A 13,090-nucleotide genomic window follows, 5' to 3' on the forward strand; every position below is an offset into this window, starting at 1 on the left:
ACATTATAGATTTTGGAGTCTGTTTAATTTCGACAGATGAAGATTAATGGTGTGATTATTTGGGTTTAATGAAATAGCATAACAATCGAAATTTAAAAAAATCATAGCTACAGAGAAAGATAAAGAGGAAAGCTGAGTGAATGGCAAAGAGATGGATACAGTTTATTCTTTTATCTGTGATTTGATGGTTCATCAAGCTGTAACCCATCCATATTTATTTGGCAGATAATTGAATCCAACTGTCCTGTTTCCAGCTTCTGCATTTCATTCTGCTTCTCCCTCTGCATGAAATCTATACTTATAACTTTCCTCCCAAGTTTCTTTCCTTTTCCATTCAAGTAAAACTGTATATTATCAAGTTGGCCATCAGAAGCCCCCTTCTTCCACCATTTATTTTAGAAACGTCAACAACATTTTAAAATATACCCTAACTCTTACCAGTCCACTGCTCACTAACACTTTTATATACCAACTGGAGAATCTGGGGCAATAAAGATGGCAACAGGCAGAATTGAAAGCATCTGAATTGGCTTTAATGTGCCCCTTTCAAAGTCTTTAGGACTGGTATGATATTCAAACCACAAGCAACTCACATGTTGGACTTTTATTTGACATTCTCCAAAGAAACAAGTATAAAGAAAGAAAAACTGGTCCAGATGTTGATTATTCGTGACTTTAGAATACTTCTTTCAATGTGTCACAAGACCATGTTTCTTCACAGATCTTGAAGAAATCCAGTCTTTGAAACAATTATGTGGGACATCCTAGCTTATTTGCCATTGCAGTAACAGATTTTTGATCACATGTGCTTCAATGTGTGTCTCACCCTGCAGGAGGAACAAACATGGCTGTGAAATGTGTCGTTGTGTGAAATGTCCTCCCTTCACCTGTGACAAGTACTGTAGCAATGGCTATCGACAGAACAGAAAGGGCTGCAACATCTGCATGTGCAAAGGTATCAAAGTAACCTTTAAGTACCGAATCTAATCTCAGCAATGATAAAAACAGAACATCTCCAAGTTTTACCTCACCAGAAATTATAACTGAAATGCAAAATAATCTAACTTGGAGTCATCATATATTTAGTTTTCTGGGTTCTACTGCATCTAGATTGTTTTAATTCAACTGATGATTTATTTAAATAAGATAAATTACTGGGTCTTTTAAAGACAAATGTAGATATAGCGATATTTGATTAGTAGTCTCTCTGCTAAAGCCATCTCATTTACCTTAAGATCAACATGAATAGGAGATAAGTGAAGTGCCACATTGATGCTGGATTACATTTCATGCTATGTGTTTATTTTTCCAATTTAGGCATATTACAAATATTTAATCTCCTGGTTTTCTTGGATAGTGGGAACAGCAGTTCCTTTCTACAAACACAAACAAAAACTCAACAACGTCTTCTGTAAATAATCCTCTGTTTACCTGAGTTAAAAATTCTGAATGAGCTTCTGTTTTAGATTTGGGAGATGTAAAGGAAAGAGAAAACATTTTTGGAAGCCCGTTTAAATTTACTGATGTTTTTCAGATCTAAAATCTAAATGAATAGTCCTGTAAGCATCTGCCTAAGTTGAACAGTTCACAGATCGTTTCAGACTTTAAAAGCTGTGTTGTGACATTTGGCAATTTCTTGCTCTTAACAAGGTCTTTGGTGCATTTGAACAATCCTATACTCAAGGCAGTGTCTAACTGAGTGAAATCACTTAGAACGGCGGTTTTCAAAGTGTGAGGCGCGCCTCCCCTGGGGGGCGCCAGAGCACTTTAGGGGAGGCGCGGTGCGAGGGAAAAAGTAAACCGGAAAAGCTATCTGCTTGCTGTCTACTGATGTGAGAGAAACGTCTTTTACGCACACGATCAACTCTGTGGATTTAGGAAAAAGTTGGTACTGTGGGGTGCGCGTGTGGAGCGGGGATCAGTGGAAATGTTTCCCACCTTAGAGGATATTTTGGCCAGTGATGTCAGTAACGTTACTGACGTCGGACCACTTTTTTCCGTAACGAGTAATCTAACGCGTTGCTATTTCAAATCCAGTAGTCAGACTACAGTTACTTATCAAAATCATTTTTGCGTTACTGCGTTACTATCTTCTTTTGTTATTTAATCGTATTTCCTCTACTCGTCTTGTCGAGTGACCGACGTCTCTATGCAACAGAAATGTAAACAATGGAGGGAGATGCGCATTTTGTTGGTGGAAAAACTGGAACTATTTTCAGTTTCTGTCGCCAAGTCCGATTATTATAAGCGGCTTTGGGCTTCATCTTTTAAAAGTCGCTTGCAAGTTTAATGAGCGGCGGGTTGCGCCTTTTTGGGCTCGTTTTTGAACGTGAAGTTGCTCATTTGGGCTTGGAAATAAGCAGAGACTCAATAAATCCCAGAATTTGTCAGTCATTAAGCTAGTTTTAGTCAGTCTCTCCCTGTTCATCATTTCCCGGATGATCCGTCCCGCTGTGTCTTTGTTAATGTCAACTTAATTTATTACCTCTCAATGACATCGAGCCATGCGCTCCAGAAAACTAAAATATCGAAACCAATATGAACAGCGCAATAAACGTGAAAACAGCCACGAATAAACGTGTCCGTAGTTGGCAATAGTTATAATGGCAAGTTAGCACCGTTATAATTATTAATATTACGGTAAGTGTCGCAGCCATCTGAGCTGTGGAGCTGCAGGAGGAGCTCTGTGCGCTGCGACATCAAACTCAGGGGCGTAACGCAGATCCTGGAGGCTGGGGGGAGGGGGGCTTTAAAATCCTTCTTTGAGTTTTCCAGACAACAGTGGACCACACAAATTACTCATGTTTTTTATTTTTGTACTGTTTTTTGTACAATCTCCTCTTCAGTTCAACCTTATCAGTGGAGACACATTGTTGATGTTACCATTATAAAATAACTTCCAATTAAGTATTAGCAAAGATCAATGTGATTTTCACAGGAGGCAGAGCGTTGTTGTTAGCAGCTGCTGAAAGTAACTAAAAAGTTACTTTTAGTGTAACTTAGTTACTTTCCAAGTCAAGTAGTCAGTAATATAACTAAGTTACTTTTTCAAGGAGTAATCAGTAGTCCGATTAAAGTTACTTTTTCAAAGTAACTATGCCATCACTGGTTTTGGCCAGAGCGGGGGCTGAAGGCGGAGTTTTTACAACTCCACCCCCCTCCGCGGGGGGGCGGGGGGGGCGCAGCAGGCATTGGGCTCCTTGGAGGGGGGCTCACCCTTTCATACTTTGAAAACCCCTGACTTAGAAGAAACTATGTGGCTGTCAGTAAGAACGTTTTTTTTTTCTCTAAGTGAAAAAGAAATGAACTGCTTGGATTTTTTTCTCTTTCAAGATCAAAAGGTCGTACTTTCTATATATCATGACTGTCTATATTTGTGTTTCTAGAAGTTGACCAATTTCCAAGCACAACCGTCCCAGCCATTATGCCCAGTTTCTGCCTCACCTCCAATGGTCGCAGGTATGAGGAGGGTGACAGCTGGCACGACGGCTGCCGTGACTGCTACTGCCTCTCTGGACGGGAGATGTGTGTGCTCATATCATGCCCCATGCCCAGCTGCTCTCATCCTGTTGTCAAGTCTGACCAATGCTGTCCTACATGTGAAGGTAAGGCTTCACTGTGAAAATCATTCCCATGTCTCAGCTTTATGAACATGTCTTATTGCAATAAATACAACATAAGAGTAGATATTGAACTTGCACTGGCAGCAAAGTCAATGTAAGTTTTTAGTTGTCCAAAATCAAACCAAGTCAACTATGTTTCCATGAAGCAAGTTGCACCAAAATAGCTATTATTTTGTTGCTGTGTAGTAACAAAGTAATAGATAGGAGCAGTTAAAAAAAAGGAAGCTAGGGTTAGAAAACATAAATAAAATAATTAATTATCTTCAAAAAAGCAAAGTAAAGCAAATAGAAATAGTTAAAACATCAAGAGTAGAGTTTATGACCAATTAGCCAAATTAGGTCTTGATATCCCTAAGCGACATCTGCTGACTATTGGAACAGCCAACGGTGGAGTTGGCACTATTGTCCATCTTCATTGTAAATAATCATCTACTTCTGTGCAAATAACCATCCTAATGTGGCCACAGTTCAAAGATACATAAAACAAATAAAAGAATAAATTTCTATGCCTCTTTTAAGATCAGAGTTGCAGTATTAGCTGCTTGTAGCATCATTTTAAAAAATTGTAAACTATCACTAATGAAGCCAGAAACACACACTTGGTTTGGAACACAGATACACACATAGTATGAGTCTTGTTATTCAGATAACAGTCTTATACCAGATACTGTAATAAGAGAGGAACTGTTTGATGAAAGTCTTTCCTTTCCAACAACATAGCACAATTTGCTTGGTGTGGTCACACTAACAGCAGTTGTACCTAAACACTTTCCTCATCTGGTAATAACATATCACAATTCAACTTTTAGATTTTAAACTTCATGGCCTCTCAGTTGGGCACAGTCACACTCTCTATGTGTGCCTGTACTGGAACTGGAAGGCCCACTGATCCACACCCACACTTTTATATCCACAACTCTCCCACTTGTAAGGGATATTTATGGAGGGGTGACTCAGCTGGCTGTTCAAATATTTAGAAATGAAAGACTGTCTTCTACTTTCTGCTAAGCACTCTTTTTAGTCAGGGGACAACATTCTAACTCTTTGCAGATGTGCTCTGCTCTGTGATACACTAAAGATGTTTTGAGCTAAGTGTGTGAAAAAACAGACTTCTGTACAGTGCCAGAGGCTTCTTTTTATTAGACAGTGATCTGCACTTATCGCCTCTGACCTTCATCATATGAAGGTCAGAGGCGAGCTTCTGATACTGCTAAAAAAAAACCTGATTGTTCATAATTAAATCAAGCTGTAATTTACTCTTTATGTCAGATTTGATGACTACTTTTAATTATGTTTATGAATATAAATACATATATTCATATTCAGAATTATGAATACAGTTGTCAATGATTAGTGTGTTTACTACTATATCACCTCGGGAATGGGGACTTGATAAATTTCAAGAGGATTTTGAGCTGAAACAAAGACGTGCAGATATCAGAACGAAGGAGTATCTGAATGAGGCTTTTCAAGGTAGTTGGAGGAGACAGTTAAACGTTTGTTAAAGGTCAGACATAAAGTGTTCGTGGTAACTACAGAAAACAAGAGAAAGAAATTGTTTCTTTTCTCCATTAGATGAGTCTGGCAGTGGCCAGCCTGAGGGGATGGACATGGTGGTGTGCAGAGCACCTGGAGGGGAATTTTATGTGGAGGGGGAAACCTGGAACCTGGATGAGTGCACGCGCTGCACCTGCAGGAAGGGACGCGTCCTGTGCGATACGGAAGTTTGTCCCCCAGCGCTTTGCCAGACACCCGTCAGAAACAAGGACACCTGTTGCCATATGTGTCCAGGTAATAAAAAAAGGGAAAGGAGGGGTTCCCTTCAGGAAAACAACAAGGTTGAACAGCTTTAGGAAGGGCCATGTGAAGCAGGTCAGGGTTGTTTAAAGCTGCTGTTGATGTGCTATCAGCACGTGGTTTTGTAGGGTCTTGCATGTTGCTTTTTGTGGCCAGTTTTATGTCAAGCACAGAGGCCCATAAAGAAACCAGCAAAGACCGGTTGTGTTTACGTAGAGCTCCTCCAGGCAAGAAGTAGAACATGTGGACTGCTTTCACCCAGTGGCCCACATCAGAGACTCGTCTAACTGCCTGATAGCTGATGGGAGAATACTGTAATCTTTCTGCATCTGTACCGCTCCAGTGCTGAGGCAAACATAATACCACATGCACATTTTATTTACAACTGAAGCCAAACATTTCAGAATGTCTCACACATTTATAAACTTACAAACAACATTTCCCATGCACTCCCAAGAATGAGGCCCACAAATCATCTATGCATGACTGCATCTGAGAGCTGCTCCTCGAAAATGCCGGCCTGCCTTATCCCTGCATCTCCGCCCACAAAAACGGACTGTCAGAGGCCTCGCTTTGATATATGTATGGGCCTGGTCACCAGGAATGTAAGAATAATACACATCTCACTGATAAGCCTTGTAATGGATGTATACAGTGAAGTCTGTACATGCTGACCGAATCCCCTTCAGTATGGTCATTAAAAGGCCATATATCTCAGCCCTGCAGTCTTGTCAAAGATGGAGATAAGATTTTGGGCTTAAGTGACAGCTGCCAAAGAGAGTCACCTGGAGAGCTGCTCTGTAATCCTTGAGGATTGAAATGTTAAATATCATAGATCACTTAAAAGCTAAGCTATCAATTAGGCAATGCATGGCATTCTCTGTTACACATATTTCTGGCTTGATTTAAGTGATGTAAGTGGTTCTAATGTGACAGGCTTCTGCAGTGTTTCCTTACTGACCAGCTTTACATGTGTTCACCGGCAGAAGAGACAGAGAGCAACTTGCTGCCAGTGAACAGCAGCCAACAGGAGTTCTGCATAACTGCCGAAGGAGACATGCTCCAAGCCGGGGACTCCTGGAAGGCCAACGCCTGCACAAGCTGCACGTGCAACAACGGCACTATTCAGTGTTTCTCCCAACACTGTCCGGCAGCCAGCTGCAGGGTACCAGTTTTACTCAAGGGCCAGTGCTGCCCACATTGTCTCGGTACGTTTTTTGGGTGGGTGTCGAGAAAAACATTGATGGATGAAAGCTTCCTTTTGTGCTGGGAAGTTGTCCTTAGTTGAAACAATGTTTTGTTTAGTTGGCACATTTGAAATTATGCACAGTGCCTTGAAAATGTTGTCATGGATGTTGAACCTTTTCACATTTTGTCCTTGCAAACAAGAATGGATCTTTTGGTGGATATTATGCGAGACCAATACAAAATAGCACACAACACTGAGGTGGACATTACAAATAAAAGAGTGGTGTGCATATATCCCCCTCTTACACCGATTCTCCTTATAAAATCCAGTGGTACCAGATTACTTTCCAAAACGCCAATTAGAATATAGAAATGAAATGCACTATATATAATGTTAAGCTCAACATAAATACAACTGTTGTGACAATTGTAGACAGCTTTAAAGTAAGGTTTGCATATAAAATAATATCTCAAGCTCTGAACATATCAGTCTGTTGTTCGAAAACAGAAAGAGAACAGCCAAGATCCCCCATGATAACTAAGAAGAAGCCACAGAGAGTCACGGCCCAGGTGGTAGGATTTGTCAACAGGTAATTATTACTCATTTGGTCCACAAATCAAACCCTTATGAAAAAGTGGCAAGAAAGAAGCCAGTGTTTAATAAAAGCAATGAAAAGTGTTTGTTTTTTTTACATACGTATTATACAAGGCACATAGGGGACACAACAAACATCTGAAAGGAGGTACTCTGGTCAGATGATACAAAAATTGGTAGAAATCAAACTCTGCACACCAACCTCAAAGCAAAACATGGTGGTGAGGGCTTCATGCTGTGTCAGTAATATTCTTTAGTAGGGGCAACGAAGGTGTTCGGAGTTAACAAAAAGAGGGATTGTGCTAAATTAAAAGCAATACTGGAAGAAAATCTGTTGAAGTTGCTATGTAGTGGTTAAGATCATATTCATGTGTAAGATGTACTCACAAATGCATTCCTCGCTTTTTATGTTTTTATTTATATAAAACATTGAAAACCATGTACTAACTTCAGATACTTCACAGCCATCCACTTCTACATTCCAGTCTGTCATAAAATTCCCCAAAACTACATTGATGACTATAACAAAACATTGTTTTTCACTTTTTCAAAACACTGAATCACTTCCCTTTACTTTGAATGATTGTGTTAGTAATATTGGTTGTGATGTTATGAGTCGTGGTGCTACTTGTCTAAAAAAAAAAGAGAACATGACTCTGTGACCATTTGTTAGGTCCAGCCACTTAAACACTAAACAGGCTAACAAGATCACATAGAAAACATTCCATGTGCCAGACCCACACAGTCCACTTAGAACGAAAACATTCCTTGAGCATCCGCACATTCACACGTGCTTCCTGTCCCCTGGCTGCATTGGCCCATAACGCTTTCGCCTGCTGGCACCACAGGAAGGCAAAGTCCCATGTCAGCTTTTCCTATAGAGGAAAAACTAAGCATACCCTCCTATTGTTCACACTGACGTGTAGCTGTTTGTTATTTAGCCGATGGAAAACAGAGCTTTTAACATAATGTGCGCACAAAGCGTCCCAGTGGAAGTTCGGATGACAGATCCAATAAACACATCTTATCAGTTCAAACACCAGGGAGTGTAAACACTAACTCACTGCAGAACTCTGAAAATATTGGGATCTTGCTTCTGTCTGAACAGAATCAACAACATCAGCATCAGTGACTGTGTCCACCAGTAAACAAAAGGAAGTGGTCACCACCACGTGGCAGAGTGGATCTTGGATTACAACTGCGACCGTCCCACTTGTCACCGCAGATACAGGTAGCTGTCTGTTCTTCATCGTCCTGCAGTACCGATCCTGTCCGGTTAGCTATGTGGCAACTTTGCCAAAATTCTTCCTGCCAGTTCCTGAGAGTGTTTATGCTAATGTGGCCTGTTGGGAATTGCTTAATAAATTAGTGAAATGTATATAAAAACAAGAGTGATAAATGGATCTTGAGCTAAACATGATCCTTCCTGAGGGAGTCAGGAGTCATTTTTCATTTTGAATGACTGGACCTACTTCTCTGCCCAAGAGTATATCATTAGTACAAGATGTTTTCAATTTAGGGTCAGTAAATGTTGCTGTTACAGTGCAGAGTAAGTTTTCCATGGGATGAATACATCAGTTCCCAAGGAGTTTAAGTATTTTCCAGGTCTGGATAAATAAGAGTATGTAAAAATATTTGTATTTCCAACATGTTGTTCTTGTATAGATCCATTTCTCAATCAGATAATCTCTGCAAATATCTGTCCTTCCATTCATCTATGCATATGTCAGTCAGTCCCTTTATTTATCTGTCCACCAGTGCATATATTTACAACCTAAGGTTGGTAATATTTTCTGTATATTTATAGGGAGCTTCTGTTTTTAGACTTTAATAAAGGGAAAAATTGACAGGGGCCCCCAGAAAGTGGAGCATTTAGGTATTTAGAAATGTGTAGAAATCCAGATCCACAAACGTACTGTGTCTTTTCTGTCTCACATAGACCAGCCACGTTTGGGTGAGAACTACCCAAGCCATACGGAGATGGCTCTTGTTTACCAATCAGCTGCATGGATCCTTGCAGGACTTCTGTTAGCCATCATTATCTTTCTCATTGTGGCATTACTCATCAACAAGAAAAAGAAGTGGGTGCAGATGTCCTGCTACAGCGCACCAAAGAAGGTGAGCAATTATCTGCAAATTAATAGCCTGGTGACATGACATGATTTTTGATTTGACTGGCTCTAACCAGTGAACAGTTTTTTGGAAACACAGCTTGATTGCAGCTACATTTAATATGTAGTGTCAATCAGGTCACACTAACAAAAATGATTTTCAGTGTGGAAGCTACTACTGAGGAAAGGAGGTGGGAAAATTACTTTGGCTCATTTAGGTTGTGATAGAACAAGAGAGAGCACAACCTAGCAGATAACAAGAAGACTGAAAAGAGTACAACAAAGTTCATAGTTATCAATTTGAGCTTTTTAGCTGTTGGTTTTGGAATATGCTGTTTTTGGAAATGTTGGCACTCATTTGGAAATCTCAAAGTTAAAGTAGGCTTTTTATAGAAAATTGCATCTTCTGTTTTGTCTATTATTATAGTTTTATTAAAGTTCTTAGAGAGAAATTGGAATCATACAAAATCCAGTATAAACAAGTCAAAAATAGGACAAAAAATTATGATTGCTCCACCTTTAAGCAAAATATCTTACAAAGAAATGATACTGTTAAGTTGAGCTTAATTTCTGACTTTTCGCTAGGAAGCATTTTCCCTGATTTTCTCGTTCCTGACCCAGCCAGTACTAAAACTGTCACAGCTTAAGAATAAACGGTGTTTCTCTTTGCTCTGTGCTTTCAGATAGCAAAAGGTCATGCCACCCATAAACCTTTAAATGAGCCTATAATGTCAAAATATCAAGTTATCTCTTTTTCTATTACAAGCAAGCACCAGTGAATATAAATCATGATGCTGTCACTGGAGGTCTACCAAATAATGACCTCAATGTGTTGTTTTCCCTCCCTCCCCCCTCAGACGGTCATTCTGAAGAAACATGTGAACAAGAATTCAGTCATTTACATGGAGCCCTCCAAGGAGAATAAGTTTCAGAATATGAAGAACGACTGTGGCATCATCCACTTCTCTCCAGAGATAAGCTCGCCTCCCTGCACGGAGAAGATGACCATTCCCAGGGCCAAACTGAGCATGGGCAGTGACTGGACGCCACGCTAAAAAGAAATTTATAACAGCAACGGAAGCAAAATAAATTCCCATACTGCTCAGTTTTTCCCACTTTTTTTTGTGTGTGAGAGATAAACTCAGCAAGAAGCATTCGACCAATGCTGTTTTTTCATCATTCGCCAGTTATCTTCATAGTTTGGACGTTCGATTGAGCGACAAACTTATAGGGCGATGGACTAACGGATGTATTAAGAATACAGCCAGTCTGGGTTGCAAGGAGGATCCAGAGAAACTCATCTGCCAGAATCAAACTCTTGTACTGTAAAACATTTGCTTCTTACTGTTTCATTTGAAACTGGAACTTTGCAGATGAAGGAGGAAGAGAAAAAGCTTTTGGACAGGGGTTTGGACTGTGGCATAAAAGGAACATTAAGAATGCTAATGCCCCCACAAAATGCAGCAGTGCATCGTGGATGTAACCATCATTAGCAGGCCAGATTCAAACCCCTGCATTAGAATGTGTGGTTTTCATTTTAGTTATTGCATATTTTTACTGGATTTGTATTATATGTGGTCTTGTTTCTGTTTTGTTTCTTACTTTAGAGCCATTTTAAAGTTATTTTTATGCTATTTGGAACATTCCCACACACTTCACAAATAACAGCTTTGTCTAACTTCAAACGAGTGGAGCCATTCTTTTTTCAAAGAAAACCTGTTAAAGCAGCTGCAGTGCCTTGAACACATTTTGTCACATTACAATCTGAAAATTTGTGCATTTTACTAATATTTTCTGTGACCAACACAAAATATAAGGAACCTGAAGGGAAAGGAAATGTGATTTTCAGAATTTCTTTACCAATAAAAGTCTGAAAGGTTTTGTAGAAAGACATCTTCCTGTAGTTACAGCTGCAAGTCTTTTGGAGAATCACCAGATAAAGACAAAAGATTTTGCCAATTATCTTTTGCAAAGAAACTCTTACGCTTTCAAATTGCATGGAGAGCCAATTGTACTCTCATCCTATTGCTGCTACCACTACTTCTCACCATAGGAATCTATCATACATAAAATTTCTTGGCCAAAAGATTACATTTCAGTCTCACCTGACCAGAGCAACATTTTTCCATGTGTTTTCCATCACAACTAAAAACTGTCCTGCCAAAAAAAAAAAGATCCACGTTTGTGACTCACTGAACCTATTTATTTTGTAGACAAGGTTAAATATACAAGTACATCACACCTTTCAGAATTTTATTCATCAATAAAATGAAAATGATGTTTCCTTTTGCTTCCACGGTTTTCTTTTTCTTGTTGGTCTAACACATACAACCCAAAAGAAGCACTGAAATTTATGGCTTCAGTTTGACTCCATGTGAAAAAACTCAAGGGTATTGACATTTCTGCAAACACTGGAGATGAACTGAGTCTAAAACGTACCTTCCAGTCATTTTCTTTCAGACAGAACTCTGTAACTCATTTGAAAACTATTAGAGGTGAACCAGGCTGATGGACATTCCTTCAAGTTGTGTCAAGTTATGACCAGACAAGTAAAAAAAAAAATGGATCGGCAAGGAATGTTCATAACACTTCTTTCACTTAATTGCGGCAGAGCAGCTGTTTATACATGTCAGCAATTGCTTGAGATTATTATTTATAGAGCTTTAATTCTACAGCCTTAATATTTTTTTACACACATTACTTTAGTTTTAACATTTAGCCAGTCTCAAGAAAAAAGTAGTATACACAAGGATAAAGAGTTTTGGATCATCCACTGTTTATATTCGGAGGAAAAATGTGAAGTGTTGTCGTTATAGAAGTTGAGAATGTGTAGGTGTTGATATGTAAAATTTCTGTGTTTTAAAGACACATCACTTTCTTCAGAGCCAGTGAGGAAAAACAAAAATATCACCGTTCAGAATTCCTGAAGGAATAAAAGCCCTAATCAGGGACTATTTTGGTACACAGAGATGTTGAACCACTAGAGGTGAAGGTTCTGGAGGTGAAGGTTCTGGACCTGCTTGGTCTGCACAAAGGACAGATTTCGAGAAGCATTGCAAAACAGTCTAGTTTTTGGATCAGAGTTGTCTATTCTTTGCCAATATTCCAATTCTGAAACAGTTCCAATGCCAAAATAGGTCAGAAACCAATTTATTCTGAAGTGTTTGCAGTACATGTGTCTGTTTGAATCATAAGCTTTAAAACAAAGAAGCGGACTGTAAAAGCTTACGCATAAGAGCTCTGTCCTATGTGTAAAACCGTAAATTCGTAGACGTGAGAGAATCTTATTTATTTTTTCACATAGCTTTATTTATTAATACTAAAGTATAGTTTGAGATTTTTTTTCTGTATTGAAAATAGCTTTAAGTAGCTAAATATAATGTACATTGTAGACTGTTTATCATTTCTCTTTTCTATATTCTCTACCTTATTTATTTCAGTGCTGCAAATCTTGTAAATATGTTTCTAGATTAGAAACTGTAACATTTAAGCGTTTTATTTTAAAAAAATAAATGTGTGAACCGGAGAGGCTTGTGCTGATAAACTTGAATTTCCCAAACATCAGTGATGTCATTCAAGATGGTACTGGTTAGGAGTTTTGCTTCCACACACATCTGGTACTAGACTTGTGCTGCAAATGGGAATTCTTCTTTTAGTTCCCTTGGATTTGATTGCTTTTCAGTTGCAAATGGATTTAACAGAGATGGTGTTGTGGCGTGAGGGTGTTTGAGTATGAATGAAGAGAAAGAAGACCTCTTCTCTGGGCTGGTAAAATA

The 13,090-nt window shown here is 39.1% G+C and overlaps 1 protein-coding gene across 3 annotated transcripts in view; it reads left to right on the forward strand.

The window, feature by feature from the left end:
- Positions 1 to 12,840, forward strand: part of crim1 (cysteine rich transmembrane BMP regulator 1 (chordin-like)) — a 48,072-nt gene extending 35,232 nt beyond the window's left edge. For all 3 annotated transcript variants that reach the window (XM_044143777.1, XM_044143775.1, XM_044143776.1), the window contains exons 9-15: positions 834 to 955; positions 3,387 to 3,605; positions 5,199 to 5,414; positions 6,407 to 6,628; positions 8,312 to 8,434; positions 9,143 to 9,321; positions 10,172 to 12,840. In XM_044143777.1, the coding sequence (XP_043999712.1) occupies positions 834 to 955; positions 3,387 to 3,605; positions 5,199 to 5,414; positions 6,407 to 6,628; positions 8,312 to 8,434; positions 9,143 to 9,321; positions 10,172 to 10,369 (1,279 nt within the window). In that variant the 3' untranslated portion in view covers positions 10,370 to 12,840. The remainder of the gene's footprint in view (positions 1 to 833; positions 956 to 3,386; positions 3,606 to 5,198; positions 5,415 to 6,406; positions 6,629 to 8,311; positions 8,435 to 9,142; positions 9,322 to 10,171) is intronic.
- Positions 12,841 to 13,090: the final 250 nt, after the last annotated feature.

Source organism: Gambusia affinis, linkage group LG16 (genome assembly GCF_019740435.1).
Source record: "Gambusia affinis linkage group LG16, SWU_Gaff_1.0, whole genome shotgun sequence".
NCBI classification, from domain to species: domain Eukaryota; kingdom Metazoa; phylum Chordata; class Actinopteri; order Cyprinodontiformes; family Poeciliidae; genus Gambusia; species Gambusia affinis.